General features: G+C 32.6%; 1 protein-coding gene across 2 annotated transcripts in view; it reads right to left on the bottom strand.

Annotated features, from left to right (window-relative positions):
- The window catches only part of LOC125048742 (polyhomeotic-like protein 3), a 223,046-nt gene that overhangs the window by 156,471 nt on the left and 44,314 nt on the right, over nt 1–22,261 (bottom strand). For both annotated transcript variants that reach the window (XM_047647590.1, XM_047647592.1), the window contains one exon: nt 21,404–21,442. In XM_047647590.1, the coding sequence (XP_047503546.1) occupies nt 21,404–21,442 (39 nt within the window). The remainder of the gene's footprint in view (nt 1–21,403; nt 21,443–22,261) is intronic.

Below are 22,261 nucleotides of genomic sequence, written 5' to 3' on the forward strand. Positions count from 1 at the left end.
GCGTGTGTGTGAGTGGACCATTTCGTTCGTGTTAGGCAGATTTATTACGCGTTCGCTGTGTGTGCGTGATATTTGCAGGTGATATCTATTGTACATACGCGGTCACAAGTCATGTGAGCGTGTGTGCGTGCTACCTGTTTTGCCCCCGCAACTTATCAGTTTTGTTCTTTTAGGGTTGTGTAAGAAAATGTATTATCTTATAAGACATTCATTTTGCTTGTTATTGTTTTATACTGGTAGTCGTTGCGCGGTAAACAAGCTGTTTAAATTGGAGCCACGTGAAACTTGTATTGCTACCTGCGGTATTTTAATTTGTTTTGTTGTAATACTTGCGTTATTACTGATATTGATACGTTAGCCTACTTAAAATATGGCCAATGTGAAATCAAGAGCAAAGTATATGAAAGTTTGAGAAAATGAAAATGCCTTTTGGTATAAATTCAGAGAGTTACATGTAAATTGTTTAAAAAATACTGTTCTAGATTATATATGATAAGCCGGAGAAAGCTAGGAATTATTCTTCTTTTGTTTTGTTGCATAAATATTTGTATGTACAAAACTAATAAAATGTCGATAAAAAAACGTGTATGTACTTATGTACACGGGTTAGAAGTTATACTTCTTTGTCGTAACAAGTTTCGCCTGATTCTACGTTTGTAGAAAAAACAATAGAAAAAATTTACTCTCATGATTTTTCACTAACGCGCCAAAAAAAGTATAACTTCAAAAAAACTAAAATGTCGACTATACCTAACTTCAGGGTGTCGGTTTTTTGTGACGCGCACATCTTAAAAACTTACTCTGATCATTTTTCTCTAACGCCCCAAAAGAAGTATTTAACTTCAAAAATCAAACAATATTATATGTTCTGCGAAAACGTGACTTATGTACATTATATGTGAACTATATACCTAAACGCTAAGGTCACGGCTTAACCGCTAAATATACCTATTAACAGCTCATGTCACTAATGTCACCTTGACGTAATGACACTGTCATTCTCGCTTTAGATAAAGGATCGAAATTGTTTTCTGTAATTAAAAAGGGAACTTGGTACAAGGTCATAAAATTGAAAATCGGTCGTCAGTATTATTTAGTTATTAGAATCTTTTATAAGTATTTTGATGGTATCAGAATGATGTATTTTAAGATATTAGTCATCTTATTTTCGACTTTAATACGTGGGAATAAAATAAAAAATCAAGTGCAGAAAGTTGATTATTTATGGTGTTTTGCTAAGTCCGGAAAAATCGTGATCGTTGTGTGTACGAGTATTGTAATAATTTGTAACTAATTAGTAGGTTAAGTAAAATGATTATCACTTATAAGTTATATTGAAATTTATTATTTTCAAGTTTTTTGTTAGTTTGGATGAAACGAGAAAGGTCATCAGTTGTCTCTAGCTACGATGTATAAATAAGTATTATGTAGTATTTATTAAGTAAAGTATCTTAAATTATTAATGTGTCAAATAGAAGTGATTAGCTGCCCACGAAACATGGATTCCTAGTGTGTGGGCTAGTGCTTCTTTTTTAACTATAGATACATGAGTGTAATAATGTTTTATTTTAATTCTTCTTTAAAAAACAATTCAATAATATCAATTATTGTGGCAGTAATGAAGACGTAATTCCAATGTAAATATACTATAGCAATGTTGGTATAAATAAATGCATAATCTTAATATATATAAATTACGCGTCACGTTGTTTGTCCGCTATGGATTCCTAAACTACTCAACCAATTTCTATTTGCACACCGTGTGCAGTTTGATCTAACTTAAAATATAGGATAGCTAACTTCTTAATTTATATCCGCAATATTATTTGTTTATTATTTGACAGTCACAATTCAAACAGATGGGCTCTGTGTCGAAAGTAGGTACCAACGTTTCACATAAGCTACAATGTAATGGCATAACCACCAAAAAGTATGGTGGTCCCCGTGACTGGTGATCTCCTACCCTTGAATAGTATATTACTATGTAATATAACAGAAACCTTAGCCACAGCAACGCTTGGCCGAGTCTCCTAGTTTAAGAATAATTTAATTCATTCTACTGGTCTATCACATTCTTCATGTTCTTAATTATTATTAGCAGTGGTAAGTCGTTAACCATTGTTCTCAAGATTGGGATCGCTGGTCCGATCAAGTAAAGGCCCTTACAGGTCTTACTGTCACTCACGCGCAGAGGCTTGCCGAAGACCCCCTGTCTTCGGCAAGATTGTTGTGCGGCACCTCTAACACGACCTTCAGAAATAAAGAGAGCGACTGTGAAAGGTAAGCATTGTAAAAACCTTGCGTGTCAATGGATCAAGAATCGCTGACAGTACAGAAAATTGTCAAGTGCATTAAAAAAATAAAATTGACACCGAAATGTGACCATGTGTATTGAGGGGGTTACAAACCTAATTATTATATTAATTTAATACATGTTTTTCGTATCGTAGTGAACACAAACTAATTTTATAATTACTAAATCCATTGCTTCTTTAGTAAGTAACATTAAATATTTTTTAAATAAAAAACACGAAGAAATTAAATTAAAAAGGACAATCGATTTCAAAGTGTAACAGGAGCTACTATGGACATCCAGAACTATGACCTACTAAATTTATCTATTTCGTATTCCTACAGCTTACACAAATTATATACAACAAAAACAATTATACTAAACATATAGCCTTAGATGGAATACATATTGAACACTAAAAGGTTCAAACATTTACGTAAGGAATAAATCAATAAAAATTATTAAATACATAATACCTAATTCGGCTGTGTGTGATGGTGTGAAAGTGAGAGTGTGTATGTGGGGTGTGCTTATGATGCTGGTGATTTAGCGCTATAGATATTCTTAATGTTCTCCTTTTAAGCATATTCCGCGATAGCTTAAACAAGTCAAGACTTATATTGCTACGTCATGGCAAACTGAACAACATACCTTTATTAACATTGATGAATATTGGTGTATGTCCCTAAAATGTACCGCTATAATGAATATTGTATTCATACACCAAGATTCTTGTATCATAGTGCGCCGATAGCATTCTATTTTAATTTATTCCTGAGCGCAATTAAGGGCATGTACTGTAACAATGGCGCGCGGATGCGACAATTGTCCTATCTGCATCTAACACAACCTGTACTTAACCTGCACAGAATACAGTTGGAAAATAAAACGCGTGAGTAATTTTTTACTCTGCTTGTGGGTATCCCAAATATTTAGTATGTATTTAAAAAAGGATATAATTAGTATATTCTTCATTTGTTTCTTTTGACACAATAGTGTCAATAAACGTGAATGTGTAATGATTTGGCATTCTGATAAACAGTAAACTACAAGCTCTCACCTTTTCAGAATGCCAAATCATAAAATGACTGCTTCACGACTGATTTGAGAGTGACCGCCGATGCGAAAACCGCTGTGTGAGTTCGAAAAGTGAGTTACAGAATCGCAGGGCTGCACGCACCTCGTCGCGAGTTCCACGCTCACGCTGCGTCGCGTCGTCCACCTCGCTCGGCTCACGTGACCTTCTTTCCTTGAAGCTAGGAAGTGTCTCTGCTGTAAAACATTAATTAAGCCCCTTGTGACCCGTCCGATCTATCGGTTCATCGAAGCCTTTTAAAGAACTTTGGAAGGTTATTGTTTTTTAAAGTAAAACGGATTTTATAATTATATTTAACTGATTGTGATTGTATTTTTGTATGTGTACTTTAATCAAATAAATGTTTTCTTTCTTCCATAAGTACTCACAAAACTCAACTCACCTTTTCACGAGTATATGTCAGATTTATATCTAAAACAGTTAACTATATTTTAATAGAAACATACCTCAAAAAGCTCTATAACATTCACTATCAATTTATCTAACTGAAATCAATTTTAATATGAAATTTAAATATATTATTGTGAACGGCAAAGGCCAAAGCCACTGTTCATAATAACCTGTATTGATCTGGGCTAATCAAAACGTTTAATTATGGAAAAACGTGCAGTTAAAGCTAACCAATTTTCTTTAAACCAGAGACTATAAAACATATCTTTCAATTCTATAACTTATTTCATGATGAAAATGTGATGCATAATTTTAATTATTAATAATTGACAATTTTAATTATTGTTGTTTATAAAAAAAAGTTTTTTGTTTTTGCTTATCATTTCCAAATATTAGGTTCTATTAAAGGGCCGTAAGGGCTCAATCATCATATATGTATACTCTTTGTTGTATTTTAAAATAAATACTTCAAAAAAATTATGTATCAAATTTTTCTTTGACTTGTTCTCAAACTTACGTACTAAACAGTGAAATATCACCCGTACTAAACGTAATGGATTTGACATACAACAGTCCCATTTAGGTGAAATCACGACTGTGGATAATACGAAGGTATTTTTAATATCAACGTAAGCTATTTAGATCATGTACATAGCTCTTGTTACATCCTGCCTACTGTTCAATGCAACAAATAAAAAGCAAGAACTAATAAGCGACCAGCTACAGGCCTATCTCAAAAGTAAATCATCGAGCGGAAAGCGCTAGAAAAAAACATGAACCTGATGATACGTGTTCCAGCAATTTATTATCTAGATAACAGGTTCTAGAATGAACTTAATAATATATTGAGCTCGTTCTATAATTTACAAGTAAGTTATCTAATGCAATGCTAAATGCTAGGGAGGAGGAATTTATGAAATAAAGAATACATCGTTAATAGGTAGCTGAAGTCATTATAAACATTAATAAACTTATGTGAAGAGGAATAGAAAAGTGAAGCAAGAAAGTATTAAACTGGTGGACAAGGTAATCGCAAAAGAGGAAGTCAATTTAGAAGGTAGAAAGAGGAGATTAAGGAAACAGCAGGTACATGGCGGAGAGTGGCACAGTGAAGACAGAATTAGCGTAATTTTAACGAGGCTTTTGGGAAAAAGAGCACACAGATACCTAGAAAGGATCTATCTATCATCTAGAAATATAAATGTATTAAAATGTAAAGTATTTGAAATAAAAGGATTTTAGGATGTAGAGCAACTAAAAAAATTAGATTTTTATGTAATCAAAGATAAGTTTCGAGTTCCATCATCGGGATACCATGGGTATCAAACATGTGGTAGACCTAGCTCACAGCGTACTGTCCCCGAGACCAAACTTTTAATATATTTTAGTTTTATATTTATCCATGTTTATTCATGTAACTAAAAAAAACAATCAAATATACAGTAATTACAATTTTCTTAACCTACATAAAAAATTCAGTGGCGCTAAACCTTTTTAGGTCTGGGTCTCAGGTTTCTGTAACTGTTCATGATCATTTGTTAATCTAATCGGGAAGTAGGTGATCAGCCTCCTGTGCCTGGCACACGCCGTCGACTTTTTGGGTCTAAGGCAAGCCGGTTTCCTCACGATGTTTTCCTTCACCGTTCGAGCGAATGTTAAATGCGCACATAGAAAGTGATAAATAAATAACAATGAAAACCTCATTAAGCGTGTAAGACTTCGGTCGCAACAAAAAGGGCTTACGACCTTGACACCAGACAGATCTTCATAAACTGCAGCTGAGAACCATTTTAATCAGACAACAATTCTTTGTTGTCATAATCATTCGTTAATTTCAGTTAATTAACAGTAATTTGCCTTTTTGGCTCACCTGTTAAAAAGCATAATTTATTACGTATCTAGAACCAGCGTATTAATTTGTTTAATATATAAAGAAATTTAAATATTTAAAAAATTGAATTTTTACACATTACTAGTAAAAGCTCATATTGGAAGTGTATTTTTTTGTAAAATTTATTTTCAAATTGTAATGTATTTAATAAAAACTATATCGTATTTTTTACTATATAAAATGCATTATGTGCTGTAATAAATAATAAATAACATCCTACATATTGTAAATAACATACAATTATATAAGGAAGAAGAATTATTTATCTGAAAACGTAGAAAGCTCTATTGTAATAAAAATCCAATGAACTCTGCTTTGCAAATAGCGCAAGTTCTATAACAATTAATGTTAAACAGCTGCAAGATGAAAGGTCACTTCCCCATTCCAAATTTGAAAGCTCAGATTAACTATTACCAGTCAAGTATGGCGAGAACAAGCTACTACATAAAGTTACGTAAAACATTCTAAGACAATTCATTAAACGCATTCCATACATCCCTTAACAGGGTTACCACATAATACAATTTATTAAATATTGATTACTTAATTAGCTTGAACAGTGGCAGTCAGTTTTAGCTTAAATTACATAGACTTTTGGTGATAATGAATTAATTTTCTACGTGACAATGTCTAATAAATCGATGAACGCACGAAAAAGCATGGCTCGTTGTCCCGTTACGCTCATTGTCCCATTGCGCTCATTGTACGCTTGCGCCAAATATATTTCTCTTTCATTCGATTGGCCTATGCGTCCGAGGACTCACTCCTTCTTTTTATCCATACAAAATAGTGATAATTCGATAAATATTATTCAATTTTATTCATCAATGTTTAATTTCATGAATGTTTTGTTATGACTTTGTCAGGATAAACTATCGTCCTAACTAACCATTTTTTTTTAGTTCTATTAATTAGCGCTCAGTCTTATGTGTCTTGTGTTATACTCAGTTTTTAATGGGTTAAAGTAGTAGTAATTGGTAATAGTAAGTTTAACATAAAATGTAAGTTATATTAAATGTTATAAGATATTTTAACAAATACCTAAAGAACACTTTTATAATCAAAAACCTCAGGAATTTATTAATAAAAATAATTATATAAAAACCATACTTACACAATAAAAAATTGCATTTATTTCTGAGAAACTTTAATTTAATGAATGAAACAACGTGCTATTCTTAATATACTGACAGCCCTACTGTGTTATAATTGCCCCGATTTTCATTATTACTGTCATAAAACAATGCTTTAATCAGATTAAAACAAATTTATTCGTACACTTAAATGTGACAAAGTATCACTGAATAAATCGTATGAAGTGATCGATTTATGTGTACTTTAGTATAATTTTGCGCTAGCATTCATTCTTAATATGTAAAGGCAGTAATTCAATAATAATTGATGCGATAGTGGTCTTATAGTGTAAGTGTTTGTAATGTAAATAAGGCTTATAATTGGATGCAAGGGTGTGTCGTTTCGGGTTGATTAGATCGGTCGGAGAGCGAAGGTCGTTGAAGGTTGGCGCGCTTTTCCGCGATCAATAGTATTAGATTATACAAGATGGCGGGAGCGGCGCGTGCGCAACCCGTACTTTGTTGGAGCGGTAATATGCCGCTTCGTTATAGTATTTTTACGGGAGTTATATTCACATGTGCTGTGAATAGATAATAGTAAATCCTTTACGATATAGAAACTTTTGTGTTGTAAAAACTCACAATTAACATTACGATCTACATATAAAACGATCTGTGAGTCTGTTAGAATAACTACGATCGCAGATTGTAAAAAATATACGTTTCCATTAGACACCAAACGCTTTTATAAGCGTTTAATGACGCAGCTATTCAACTTCTTGATACCACGATCCTAGTGAGAAGATTGAAAAGGACAAAAAAATCGAATTTGTGAATTAGTGTGAGTGCACGTCAGTCTTAAGTCGTAAGTGGACAAAGTACACAAGAACAGAGTATCTTCAACTTAATAATTGAGACTGAAAGTAGTGTTATTGGACACTTTCTTATGTTACATCTTTTTAGGTAAATTAGGTTAGTTTTAAATTACTTATTAGTCTTAAGTAAGGCTAAATCGTAATGCTAAATTGTGTATTTTTACAGAGATAATTTATTTAAAAAAATATATAAAAGCGTTTAAAAACATTAACTTTCTAACACTAAGGTCATTTCAGGTTACACATTTCATTCATTTACTCGCTCACTCACTCATGCACTCAGGTGTGTTGAAAACAGTTAAAAAAATAAAAATAGTTTAAAAAAAAGATGTAATATTATAATTAAGTTTGCTATGAAAGAGCTGGCAACTCCGACATGGGTATTTCTTTACTTAAAAGAGTTCCTAAATCTAACACATTATCACGAACTTTTGTCAAATGAATTAACACATTTTTATATTATTTATTCAGAAACTCCCGTTGGTCAAAATCAAATACATTTTTTACATACCAGAGTCTCGCTTTAAATCTTAACCTAACTTCAAATTCAAACTGTTAAATCCTGTGGCATTTTATAGACCCTTATTTAGCTTAACTTAGATAATAATAAATGCGGTTTTAATGCTACAATACAACGGGCACGAAACTATATTACAAATGGAAGCTTATTAGTTATTACTGTGTCGATAAATAATGGTTATTTATAAGATTGTTCAGATTGTTGATATTCGAAATTAAATCAAAGATTTAGATGTAGATTGGTTTTGTGTTTGATTTAGTTGGTTATTTTGTAAGTCCTTGAGGGTCGTGTTTTGTTTTGTATAAGTTTATCTAGAGCAGTGTTGGCCTGATGGCTTCAGCGTGCGACTCTCATCTCTGAGGTCGTAGGTTCGATACCTGTAATGGACTTTCTTTCTATGTGCGCATTTAACATTCGCTCGAACGGTGAAGGTAAACATCGTTAGGAAACCGACATGTCTTATACCCAAACAATCGACGGCATGTGTCAGGCACAGGAGGCTGATGGAAGTATGTAAGCCTCATGTACTTGAAATAAATCACCAGGCAAAAAATGTATAGATTTAATTATGTAAACCAAAGTTCAACTTAGAAATTGACAGTCAATTATCAAATATCAATAGGTGTGCCAATTTCGTTAATCAGTTTAAAAGATAATTTACAAAGGTTAAAGATCACTGATGATTAATTATATCCTTTATTCATATTAAACGGATATTCATAATTGAGATTTCTTAATTTAAGATTCTATTGATCCTATTATGATTACGTAATAAATTACTCGTATTTCATAAATATTTAAAACGATATATACACTTTTTCATTCGTGGTAAATCTAATTAAAAGTCAATATGTTTTGTAATTATTTAATTCTAAAGCGAAAAATAAAATCATCGTAGCACATTATTTAGTAACGGAAAAACAGTGTTCGTTTTCCTGAGAAATAACAATTGAACATTAAAATTTGTTAAATCAGAAGAATAATGTATGAACAGTATGCTGTAGCTTTCATCTTAAAGTTTTCCATTAATAGTTTTCTGACAAATAAATATACTTAGTAGAACCGAAACTATTGCCTCTAGGTCGCACATTAAAAGAACTTCTTAACCGAATATAATCGCGCATTAGTTACATAACATAAATAACGCGTTTCTAGTACATTTCAGCAGGGTGAGCTTTTCACTAAAGAACTTTTATTTCCATAGTCTGTCAAAGAAAAGTATTTCACGCATCATAATTCAGAAGAAAGCCAATAATTTTAAGACAATAAAGTCTTAAAACCTCATACATATTCTCATCAATATCCAAGTTCTAATAACACTATATTATTTCTAGCTGCTGTAAGGCTGTATTTCTACGCAGAGGAACAATCGTTCATCGTATACGATCGTAATTATCGATAGCACAACACTAATTCTAAGGTCGATATCTTTGTCGATATCCATGACCGGCAACTTGTTAACAAGGTACAGTAATGTAAGTTATCATCTAAGATTATTGCTACCTAGAATATGAACAATTTTATAGATAACATTCGCTGTAGTTATCTGGTATTTTTGAGGTTCATTGGGCAAGGGGGTAGATCTATTACTAGCTGTTTTATAGATTATTTTTCATGAGAATTAGTCCACTGTATCTAGGACTCTGATTTGGCCATCGGCATTAATTCCACCTGCTTCTAGTTATAACACCGTATGCGGTAACCATCCATGAAGTAGGAGTTTCTTTGTTTAATTTTCTTGAGTAAATTTGGATGTTAATATCAAAAAACTTATCTATACAAGTAAACTGAAAGTTCAATCTAATGGTTCTCGATTGTTTTTGTTTTTATAGAACAGGGGGTGGCCAGGACCCTCTCATGCCAGAGGGCTTGCGGGTGCGTTGCCGGCCTTTTAAGAATTGCTCTGCACTTTTGCACATTAACTATTTCAAGAAAAGAGCGTACCAATTCTTAAAAGGCCGGCAACGCACTCGCGAGCCCTCTGGCATTGAGAGTGTCCATGGGCGGCGGTATCACTTAACATCAGGTGAGCCTCCTGCCCGTTTGCCCCCCGTTCTATACAAAAAAAAAATGTAAGCCGTACCATACATTTAATGAGCAACGTTTCACGTCCTCAAAAAGCAATATTCGTCTCTTTCCCATCAAACTGTATTTATGAAAAGAGACAAAAGAGGCTGATATGTAGTTCCAAATGCCTTATTTGTAGAATTCGAAAGCTTATCAGTTCCTGATTAAGTCATAAACTTAATCTAAGTCTTGTACTTTCACGTGACCTAAGAACAAAACCTATAGGAAAGTGCTCCACTTCCAAACGGACATCGCCCCCCGCACTACAGAACTGTTGATGTTATATACAATGTAATTGTTTTAAACAACTTCAGACAAAAGAAGTATCAGTTAAACCTGTATGTGTTGTTGGAATTTGACAATATTTGGCTATAATGTATGTATGTCTACAAACGTTTTGGAAACTAAAATTATATTAAGATATTCCAACTTTAATTCAACAGTCGAAATTTTATCAAAGTCGGCTCGTTATAAAGTATATATGTAGTTATTTTACAGTGGGCAATATGGAAAATTAATTTATATTTTATTTATTCAATGTTCTAATATTTTTGTTGTGTATGTTAACAAAACATGTAAAATATAACCACTCCGACGTGTATGTCATGGTTATTGGGTTTTATCTAACTATGACACTAATTATGAGGATTTTGATATATTCCACCTTACCTTACGGATGTTAGGAAATATTTGAAGAGGCGGAAGACTTTTACTTTCTTCTTTTTAGTTTTTTCTTTGAAATATGAAGTATTAGTTGTTGTTGTTTAATGTAAAATTTCAGTTTTCTTATTTTCTTTTTGTGTATTAATGTACTTACTTATGTTTTCTGTTCATATATATTGTTTATCTATGTAATCTGTTTTGGCTTTGCATATTGTCTAAGTGTTTTGTTTTATAATATGCATGTTAGCTGTAATATTACTTATAAATAAATAGGTCCTATGTAATTTAGAGTTTATTTAATAACAAATTTGTTTTATTTCGCCAAAAAAGGCTTTATGATTATAAAGTTTGAGACAAAATGACGACTTTGTCACTATATATTTAAAATGTATAATTTTAGAAATGTTGTATAAACTAAAAGTAGGTTAATAATATGGTGTACTAAAATTAATTTAACTAATAAATATGTAATAACTAAAATTTGTATGAAACCCCTTTTCATACTATAACTATATAACTAAAACTTCTACCCCTTACATTGCCATTCTTGACAAAATATCGCAACTTTGATCCCGCTAGTTTCCGAATCTGCAAACCTCGGACTTACCAGATTATTCTTCTATTTCTCGGATACGAAAACGTCAAAATCACTCCCCGCCCAATTCTCTCCCGTCCAAATAAATAAAATGCATATCAATTATGTATTCTATAGTAGCTCTTATTACGTTCTTATATATCTAAGTACACCTGATCGGAATGACCCCATCACCCCTTAACCATATACAAGCATTGAGACCAAGGATAATTTACATTATCGAGCCAATTTCCATACATTTCCATGATGACAATCTAAATAAATTGTATTCAGAGGACCAGGGTTATCAAATAATCTGTCTTATATTGTGACTGATAACAAAATGATTTTGTACTTCTTTATATGGTATATTATTTCGGCCATACAATGCAAAAGCGATGAGAACTTGGAGAAACTGATCCTGCCGTTCCGTTCACCAACCAGATGGACCGATCAAGTAAAAGACTCGTCCTCAAAACTGTACACTGTCATAAGAGACGCGCTGGAGCGAAGCGAGTAGAAGCTGATAGTCCGCTCCAGACGCTTTCTTGCTGACCACAACGCGACCCTCAGACATGAGCTGACGATTAAAGAGAGAGATATTTCTAGAAAGAAGACCAGAGGTAATGAAGAAAATCGCCTAGTTTACTGACTTTTTCTTTCGCTACCCTTGATTGGATTAAAAACAATGATGATGCTGACAGATTTTATTCGGTGGTCCCCAGTTGAAGATTTAATAAATAGTTTTTAATGTTGTTTTTTATTCCTTTTTACAAGATCTTTTGGTTCCTTCAGCGGGCGGCTATCATCGTAAGAATCCCGGCTATGTACCAGTAGACTTTTTATCTATGTGCATTTTTTAACACTCGCTCATGCGGTAAAGTATAACATAGTGAGTCATGCCATAGACCAAAAAAAAATCAAAGGTGTGTTAGGTATAAAACCTGCGTGCCTATTAGAAAAACAAAGGATTACGAAACATATACATAAATCTAAGGCCTAGACCAAAAAGGTAGTAGTGCCTGTTTTCCTTTTAGTACGCATTACTATAAAATATTTCATACGCTTATAACTAAAGCTAAGCTAGTATCAAAATGCCATCTTTTCTTATCAGTAGCAAACGACGGAAGGCCTGCGGGGGCGACCATTGGCCCGTCAAGTGCACGTCGAAATTACTGCCTTACATTTTGCAGTTAGCCTTCGTGGGCAGGGAACTTAAACATTTCGCTGTAAATTTTAGGCCTTATTAAGCTGATATATGAAATATGCCATTTGATTAATTAATTAAGTCATAGCACAAATTTAAACAGGTGATTTTGGTATTGCCTTCCTGTCAATAACCTGGAACTGTCAATAGCGATAGCGATACCGACTTCAATGTAGACTTCTCGATGAAAACTTTGAGAGAATTAAATTGAATACAAATACATTGCGACTGACTCTTTATGAAGTTAATGCATATTGGTGCAATTCTTATTAAACCCCAACATAAGGACAAGTTGTATGAGGTGAGTTTGTGGTTTTTATAACCGAATTGAACAAAATACAGCGTTTCGGTAGGTGTATTAAACCAGCTTTTATTCGAGGCTTTTAGGCTTATTTGCGATCGCCAAAAATATTCATCCATATAATCCATACTGCAGCCCTAATGACAACAGGATTTCTTAAAATGTCGACAATCGTTGTCGACAATATTAAAAGCTGTATATTACAAAAATTCAGTAAAATATTTTTTTTTTAATTTATTTATTACAATTCAGTAAATGATATACTGGCTATATCTACAGTATATGTTTCAAGCTATCTTTTCTAAAATATATGACAATTATGGTACACAAAATTTAAATATAATATCATATATATATAAAAAAATCTTTATATATATAATTCTTCTGTGAGTGTGTATGTCACTGAACTTCTCTCAAACGACTGGACCGATTTTGATGAAATTTTTTGTGTGTGTTCAAGGGGATCTGGGAATGGTTTAGATTCACAAATCAGCCCGCCAGATGGCGCTGCAGTCGGTACTTTCATACTTTGCTTTACTAATCGCTTGAAATATCATGCAGGACAACGTCTGTCGGGTCCACTAGTAATATCATATATAAAAAAAATACAAGCAAAACAGCGGATTAGCCTAATCAGATAGGCTTAACAATGTTTTTTTAATTGATCAGCCCACTACCGAATATGTCAAGCTCTGGATAAGAACTGCTAATTCCGTTATATTCGCGAAGAATTCGAATGAAAGGTGCCTGAACTGATAGGTTGGTTTTTGCAGACGGATTTTCAAAATTTAGCTTTTAAACCTTGGGAATTAATAAGGGACGACCCTGTTAATCTATATATATAAAAATGAAACCCGTTTTCCGTTGTCACGACATAATATGAAAACGGCTTGACCGATTTGTCTGATTCTTTTTTTATAATATTCCTTGAAGTAAGAGGATGGTTCTTAGGTAGAGAAAAATTAAAAAAAAAATCTATATTCCCATACAAAATATTCGTAATAATATTTAAAGGCAATTTGAACTTTAATACTATATCATACAGTTCAAGTGTTAGTGGAGGGGTTCCGGGAAGGTAATTTTTTATTTTTTGACATAATGTATTTGTTGTATTATCAACTTTCTTTTTTTTATCTTACTAGCTAGACCGGTGTCCCGAATAGCAGAATAAGTATTAAAAAAAAATAAAGAATCGACTTGTTAAATATTAATAAACTTCTATCACTAGGATTATATGAACTAATGTTGCAATTATATTGCAATTTCGTTGATAGACAATCAGCCACCGTTAGTGTTACCCTACAAATTTTAATAACAATCAGATAGACATTTCAAATGTTATTTCTTGGTATATTTAATTTTACTGGCCATTATTGCGAATAATCTCGGAGGAGATAGCGAAAATATCAATTTACCTTAGAATAAATTAAATTGACTATCTACGAGCACAATTTACTCAAAGATTAAAGTGTCGATTGTCTTTGTATAATGATGGTGAGGTATAATTTTAACTCAAATATCACACCCACTTAAAGCCTGTTATTATGAGCAAAAACTTGAATAGCTCCTTAATATGATTGGGTGTTTATTATTTTTAAATTACTGTGTTTCATGTGGTACATAGCAAACATTAGGACGGTACTATATTAAATGTATATATAGTGTAAACTCTTTGAAACGAATATTAAGGGACCGAGCATTGTTTTCGTTATAGAGAGATTTCGTTATACGGAGATGAGCAAATTTTTTTAACCAATTACGTTAACACATAACGCTTCTACTGGCTATTTTGACAGTTTCAAAGTTTGTTGACGACTGATAATACATGATAGATGACAATGGTGCGTTTAGTAATTGAGACCAAAATTTCCTACAGGAATAATGTAAGAATAATGGCACACGGGTTAATGCAATTAACAATAAGCAAAGCAAGACGGCTGTTTATGACCTTAGGTGTCTTTCTTAGAAATTTCGGCCCCTCAAACGGTTAGTAAGCTGATTATAAAAACAATTACACTAAAGTATGTTGTTGATGTCTAAATATGAAAATATTTCTATGTAATAGAGAATGGCTGTTGCGTTATAAAGAGTGAATTAATGTATGGGTTTTGTGTTAAACCAAACAAATTAACTCATTTTACGTTATAGAGAGTTTATCGTTATAACTATTTCATTATAAAGAGTTTACACTGTATATCACATTTATTATAAGATATTTAATGCGAAAAATCTCGGATTCTAAACCTCGTTGGACGGAGTTTTTTATTTTAGTTAAAAAAAGTAACAGTTTCCGTAACTTGGGATTTCTGAGGTAATAGTTTTGTAAGTCTGATTAATGCAATACAAGAAACAGACACAAAACTTCTGTTTTTGACTTTAACATGTTTCATTTGACACGTTACGTTGACTATATGTACGACTATATGTTGGAGTACACAGGCAATACTATGCTAAACCGACTGACTTTTTGAGGAATAGGAAAACTGAGAAATGTTTATCGCTGGAATCAACGATTCAGGTTGCTTAAAAAACAGTATTTAAAAACAGCGAAAAGTATATCGGTACAGATAAAAGAGTGCATAACGATCTGATTCATGTATAGTGCATGCATTTTAACATTTATTTTATGCTGTCATTTGTCGGGTATAATTATATAGGATGAAAATTTTATACTAATTTGGTATCAATATTTTAAATTGTTAATATTGAAACTACACAATGTATTTTTAATTCCTTTTCTAACTGTTAAGAAATAAATACATCCTTGATGCTGGAAGCTGGGGTATCAGGTTGAAAACCCTTTAGACTCAACCGTTAAAACTATATGTAAATTAGTATATTTTTGACTTAAATTAACTACATCCAAAACATTAATGGAATTAATCCTATTTTTATTTCAATTTTTATTGTAGTTGTTGACTTGACTTTATTCACTCTGTAGCATGTTTTTACAAACTAACACTTATTAATAGAAAACGAAGATAGTTATTAGACATAGACATAACATTTGTAACTAACAAAACACACAAAATAATAATAATCAAAAAAGAAAAATAACTAAAAACTATGAAAAAACAGGATAAGGACCATTTTAAGTGTGTAATGTGTGTGTGTTGTGGTTGTAACTGGCCCTAGCTCAGCATTATGCTGAGGAGCACACTGTTCCACAGCGCTGGTCATTCTGGCAGAGACGACAACAGTTAGTTTGCGCCTCAGACACAACAAAATAGAAAAATAATGTAATAGGTACTAATAATAGTAGAAAAAATAATAATAGTATAAATTAACAGTGTGAGTAAAGGTCTTGAAAGATTTGTGTGTATAGTTAAAATAAAAGTATATAGTAAATTAAAAAAAAATAATAATAAATGTTACTTTATTTAGACTGTTTTAACAGTCCTTTGTCAAACTCTCGGTAGAGCCAATTATCTCTTTTCAACCCAAAGTAGGTGCTATTTGTTAGAAAGAGACAGATGTTAAAATATAAAGTCTTAATTTTTGGGTATTTAAAAATTACGCGGAAGTCTGTACTATAAATATAAGGGCACCGTTGGAATGTGCTACAGTTTAAATGAGGCTGCGCGGGTCGAACCGGTCTACCGGGCCATGGCATATAGGGTGACAATAATATAAACTGACCACTGGATAATTTATGATTTGGAGTACGTGAAATCACGTGTACACGTACATCCCACGTGTATGTATGTAGTGTGGAGTTAGATCGCATCGCACTTAGATGCCCATTTGGTCCGTGGCTATTTCAGCTAGCCTAGCTCCTTCCAGAAGCTCAGAAGTTTCCTGGGCCCTTCGCAGGCTACATGGAGCGACCTCACGGCGCCGAGGATTTCTGTTGATTGAGAAGCCACAGCCACGCATTCCAGGACATAAGTGCATTTGTATAAATAATATATTAATTTTAGATATTAAATAAATGTGGTAGTTTTAAAGTTTATAGAACGTAAGTTATATACTCAACTGGGTGTGATGCTTACTTTAAATGACTATTAATTATTATGGTAGTGGTACAAAAGATCCTCTATAGCATAAATCAAGCGAAATCTATATAAACAAAAATGATAGTAATATGATTATCATGAAGAATATAATGTATTTTTTTTCATAAGAAGAATAATTAAACTTTGAGCTTGCGTCATTAACACATTAATTAATAGCGTGGGTGAATATTTGGCCTTTAAGTTTGACAACAATTAATTATAAATAGCTTGACTTATTATTATGGCTGATGTTCTTATTATATGACTTAATGAAAATTAATGTGAAAAGGCCTATTGGATTTTTATAATTGATCGATATAAATGTACCAATAAAAATGTGTGTAAAATATCCATTAAAATACAAAATGTTGGTCACCCGTTGACCAACTCGCCTCCGCAACTTCGGGGAAAGGCTGATTTATAACTAAAATTACAACTTGCACTGGAAACTCGACCGCCGTTAACCATTATCAATAATTTGTTGTCGCACAGTTTACTATAATTGTGTCCATCATCTTCATGAAGATCTCAGAATAGAACCTACTCATCTGTATCAGAACGTAAACAATTTGTGTAAAAGATACGAAAGAATTGAGTTAAAACAATGTAATAAGATTATTTTGTGAATTATACTACCCACTTAACAACCCCAAAGTATGATATACGTATAGAATCATGATCAAGCAAATAACTATTTTTTTTTAACTATCAAAAAATATATTATTCAACCCATGATGCAAACAGTACACGCAAATAATTAAACTATATAACATATAGGGGGTAATGGTGGACGGAAGAGAAGATTTAAGACGCTTCGCGAAATTATACTGTGATACGAACATTGCAATCAAAAATATTTAAAACTACTACGTTCTCCAAACAGAATTTTTATATTTTTTATTTGTTATGACAGACAGCCAAACGTAAAACTGGATTGGCTGGACCAATTCGAGTATTTTTTTTATTTGATTTATTCCTTGAACACTAAGTAGTTTTTATGGAGAGAAAAAAATTGTGAAAGCACGGAAACCATTTTTATTCTGTAAAAGCAAATAGTCTCTGTGGGTAAGCATAGCAAAATATGTTGGTAAGTAGCTACTAAAAAGGTAGGCAAAGAAAAAAACCATATTAAAGCGAAAGGAAGTTCGCGTGGGCAGCTAATGCAAGCACAAATTTGTATATATGTATACAAATTATGCAGTATATATATACAGTATGCTGAAACAATACTGCCTTACAATTTAAGTGGATGAATTAAATATAAGATTCTTAATTAAACATAAATAAAATATGGTTAACGAATTTAATAGACATTTTGAAACAATTAAAAAAATGTGTTCACGTTAATTCGATGATCTCTCGCAATTAAATAACGCAAGTATATTAAACGCAATAATTTTGCAACTCAGTGTTTAGTACCCACGTGCAATATCTGCCTGTACGCAGCTTCCAGTATCAGAGATAGCATCTTAGAAAATATATGAGCGACGCGCACAATCCTATCACACTCCATTCATATCGTTGGGAAATAGCTTTTTGATAAATTGTGATGAAGACGGTCATAAACACAAAATATAATCGTATTTTGTAGTAAGGTTAATTAATCACAATTAAAAGGTTTATTTCATACAGTGGACTTAAAGTTATTAAAGACTTTACGTCAGATATTTTGTAATGCGATAGCTATTATTATTATTATTATTTACTTTAAAAGCACCACAATCCTGTCCCTATATCAACAAGAATGCAATACCAATAAAAAATTCACGAACGAAATTAAAAACAAATTAGAATTACACAATTAATTACAATTACGTCTGCGTACTTTGCGTTGACAATAGGAAAAGGTTTATTTAAAGGAGTTTTTATGTTTAGAACCCTTGTACAAATTCACCACTTTTATATATAGCAATGGTATGAAAACCCCTCATTTTTGGGTTTTTGTACCCAATTCACTTACTGCTATACATAAATAGCCGTGATTTTTATTGAAATCCAAATTGGAAACTATTTTATAATTAGTAATTTTGAAAATAGAATAAATTTCAAACATTTAAATATCGAAAACTTTTCACTTGCACTTCCGGTGCACTATGAACATTCCAAATTTAAAAATAATTTACATCTAAGTAGCCATTTAGTATTTTCTTCCACTTTAAATATCCCCATTGTTCTTATTTCCTCATCAATCGCTAAATCACTACGCACTAGACAAAAGCGTGAGATATTATCTCGCTGCCGTTGGCGTTATCAAGATCGCTACTACTCGTTCCATAGTCCATACAAATTGTGGTACGTTCTTCTTTTGGGCATAGTTAACCTTCTTGTTGGATGTACGGAGCTAATGGGCCGGTTTCATTGTGTCAACGTGTGAACACGATCGTCGTGCGAGATAATACTATAGGAACTTCTGAACCTTGCAATATAAAAGGACACGGACACGTATTTATAATAAAAAAATACTATACATGTAATTAGTAATTAAACTTAATTAAAGTGACTGAATAGCAACAAATAATTATATAATATATTTTCAAATGTACTGCACCGATTTAAATATAAATTTGACTGTTACCTACTACTGTGCATACTCAAAAATTATTCAATTCCAATAACACATACATACAGATAAAACTTAAAGGTCCATTTTTTAAGTCTGCTTGAAGAGTTTCAATTTCAAATTTTAGTATAATTAATTGTTCTTTTAAAATTTGAATATCAAACTTAATAGACTGTTTATGACTAAATTATGTGGTAAAATAAAAATGTCATTAATAAATAAGTAAAAGTATAATATCGTGGTACATTTAAAAAATAAACATTCATATAAACATATGTACGCATATGTTGTACAGTGGATCTATTTTTCTTTCGAGCAGTGTTGGCCTAGTGGCCTTAGGGAGTAACTCTAGATAAAGGCAAAAGACGAAATACGATGAACAAAAGAATCGTAAGGAAACCGGCATGCTTTAAACCCAAAAAGTTGTTGGCGTGTGACAGAAGGCTGATTACATACTTGTCTATTAGAATAAAAAACAATATTCATTTTTCTCACGAATGATTGCTATATTCCCCCACGTATTAATTCACGTTCGAAAGCATACATTCCCAACACCAAACGTTTAGATTAACGCGTAAAATAGCCATTAAGATCATTAAATTAAGACAAGACTGCGGTAAATGCGTAAGATTGCGATTTATATGAAATTGATCGTAGCAGGTAGCCGTATCTGGGTGAAAGGTTTCATTGTAGTGTCACGAGTCCACCTGGTCGATTTATACGGCTAGGATACACATTCCCCGTGAATAATGGTGTAACTAAATTTTGTATGATGTATGCTACGGCGTAGCATATATTTTTTGTATGAATATTTGAAAAAATTGGATATTTTTTATGTGTGTGTCAAATGTGAGAAATGATAAAAATTGATAATTATTACTTTCATGTTTTTGAAGTATTAAATGACACAGAATGAGGCAAAAACGAGCGGATCTCTTGGCTTTTCATACAGATGTGGGGTCTCTGTGTATCTTCTACCGCATTTACCATGGAGAGTGTTCGAAGGAGTTGTTTAGATTTTCCTGCAGCTGAGTATCACCATCGGATGTCGAGGCAGAAACCGAAATTGCACCCTTATCGTTCGTCCTTCTACAACTGAGCGCTTTGAGGAACCAACTGCCCACGGAAGTATTTCCGAACAAAAAAAAAGGTTATCTGTAAAGTCGGTTTACGGACGACAGCTTAATGTGACAACGTCAACACAAAACATTGATGAAATGATTTCATACTTAAGTCTTCGAGTGGAAGAGAGATAGATGCGGCGCAAGCGTACAATGAGCGTAACGGGACAATGAGTCATGCTTTTTCGTCCTTACAGCCGGCGTTCATCAATTTATTAGATGTCACGCCAAAAATATTTAATTATTACATTAAGAGTAAACCTTTTCTCTCTAAGCAAGTGGGAAAGTACCTAAATGATACATGTATTGCCTTAGTTACAATATATAATAAATAATACAGATAATAAATACACAGATTACAAAATTGTAGTTACGGCATTATACGTAGGAGCAGACCAATGGTCAATTCGCCAGAACCGTTATTGTTTTGTTTGCTCGATTTGCGATATCTCTAGATAAAACCTGATTACGTTACTACCGTTAGAGGGAAATTTATGTACGTTTTTACTGGGGATTGTAAGTATTAATTTTGGATCGATTTAGTCCAGATAAGCATTGTTTATGGTCGCATATCCTTACGCAATCTGGGAATAGATATTATCTGACTTTCATTATCGCTTATTGTTGGATATTCTATGGTGATGTCACAACTTTGAATGTATGGCAATATAAAATAAAAACCTTTAATGTTGGCTTCCGACTTATATATATATTTCTAGATTTTTTTTCTTACTAGGAAAGTAAAAAAATAGTACAAAAAATTAAGTATGAACTTACCGTTAGTTGTTGTTAAAGGGAAATCCCGATTTGCGTTTCCTGCAATAAAAGAATCCTATATTAATAAATTTAAAAAAAAGGCATTCGATCTGAATCACATTATTTATAATTAATATTGGAAAATGTAAAGTCAAGAAACAAACACGTTAGGGGCCTCATAGCCTTAGCGGTCTTATTAAGTGGCAGCTAGGTGAGGGGTACCGGGTTCGATTCCCGGTTCGAGGGCAAGTTTAAAATTATTTAAATTTGTTCTCGGCCTTTGGGAGGGTTGTGCGGTACCGGGCGAGTGCCTAAACCGTACATGGAGGACACGGTCGAATTTCTAAAGACAAGCTCGAATTATAAAAAATCCTATACTTGACGCTGGCTTATGCACAAATCGTGCCAGAGCCATAAAAAAAAACAAACAAACAAGTTAATAATATAATCCCATAATCCATGTACTAATGCATTATTTTTTTTTTTATTTGTTTTACGCCAATAAACGGCTTATGTCATTAATGACATTATTTTGTGACTGTCAACCAGGGTAAATGTCGAATGTCATCCATGTTTAACTATCACTGTGTAACAATGATGGTACTATATTACACATTTAGTAAATTCTCAATTAGGTACCTAATTTTAAGAATTAAAAACAGCGATGCCTATCAAATATAACCTATCACTGTTCCTTTGACCCTATGCGAGATATGCCAAAGGTCATGTTAAAGGATAACCTTTAGATAGCCGAGGAAGTCTTAGGTTGAATTGATAAAAAAATTGAGTTTTAACTTATGAAAAGTATGGTTTTATTGTTTGGTACATTGTTGCATAAAACTTCATTACTAGAAACGTGATAAAAAATTCTTTAAATGT

This window comes from Pieris napi, chromosome 4, assembly GCF_905475465.1.
Source record: "Pieris napi chromosome 4, ilPieNapi1.2, whole genome shotgun sequence".
NCBI classification, from domain to species: domain Eukaryota; kingdom Metazoa; phylum Arthropoda; class Insecta; order Lepidoptera; family Pieridae; genus Pieris; species Pieris napi.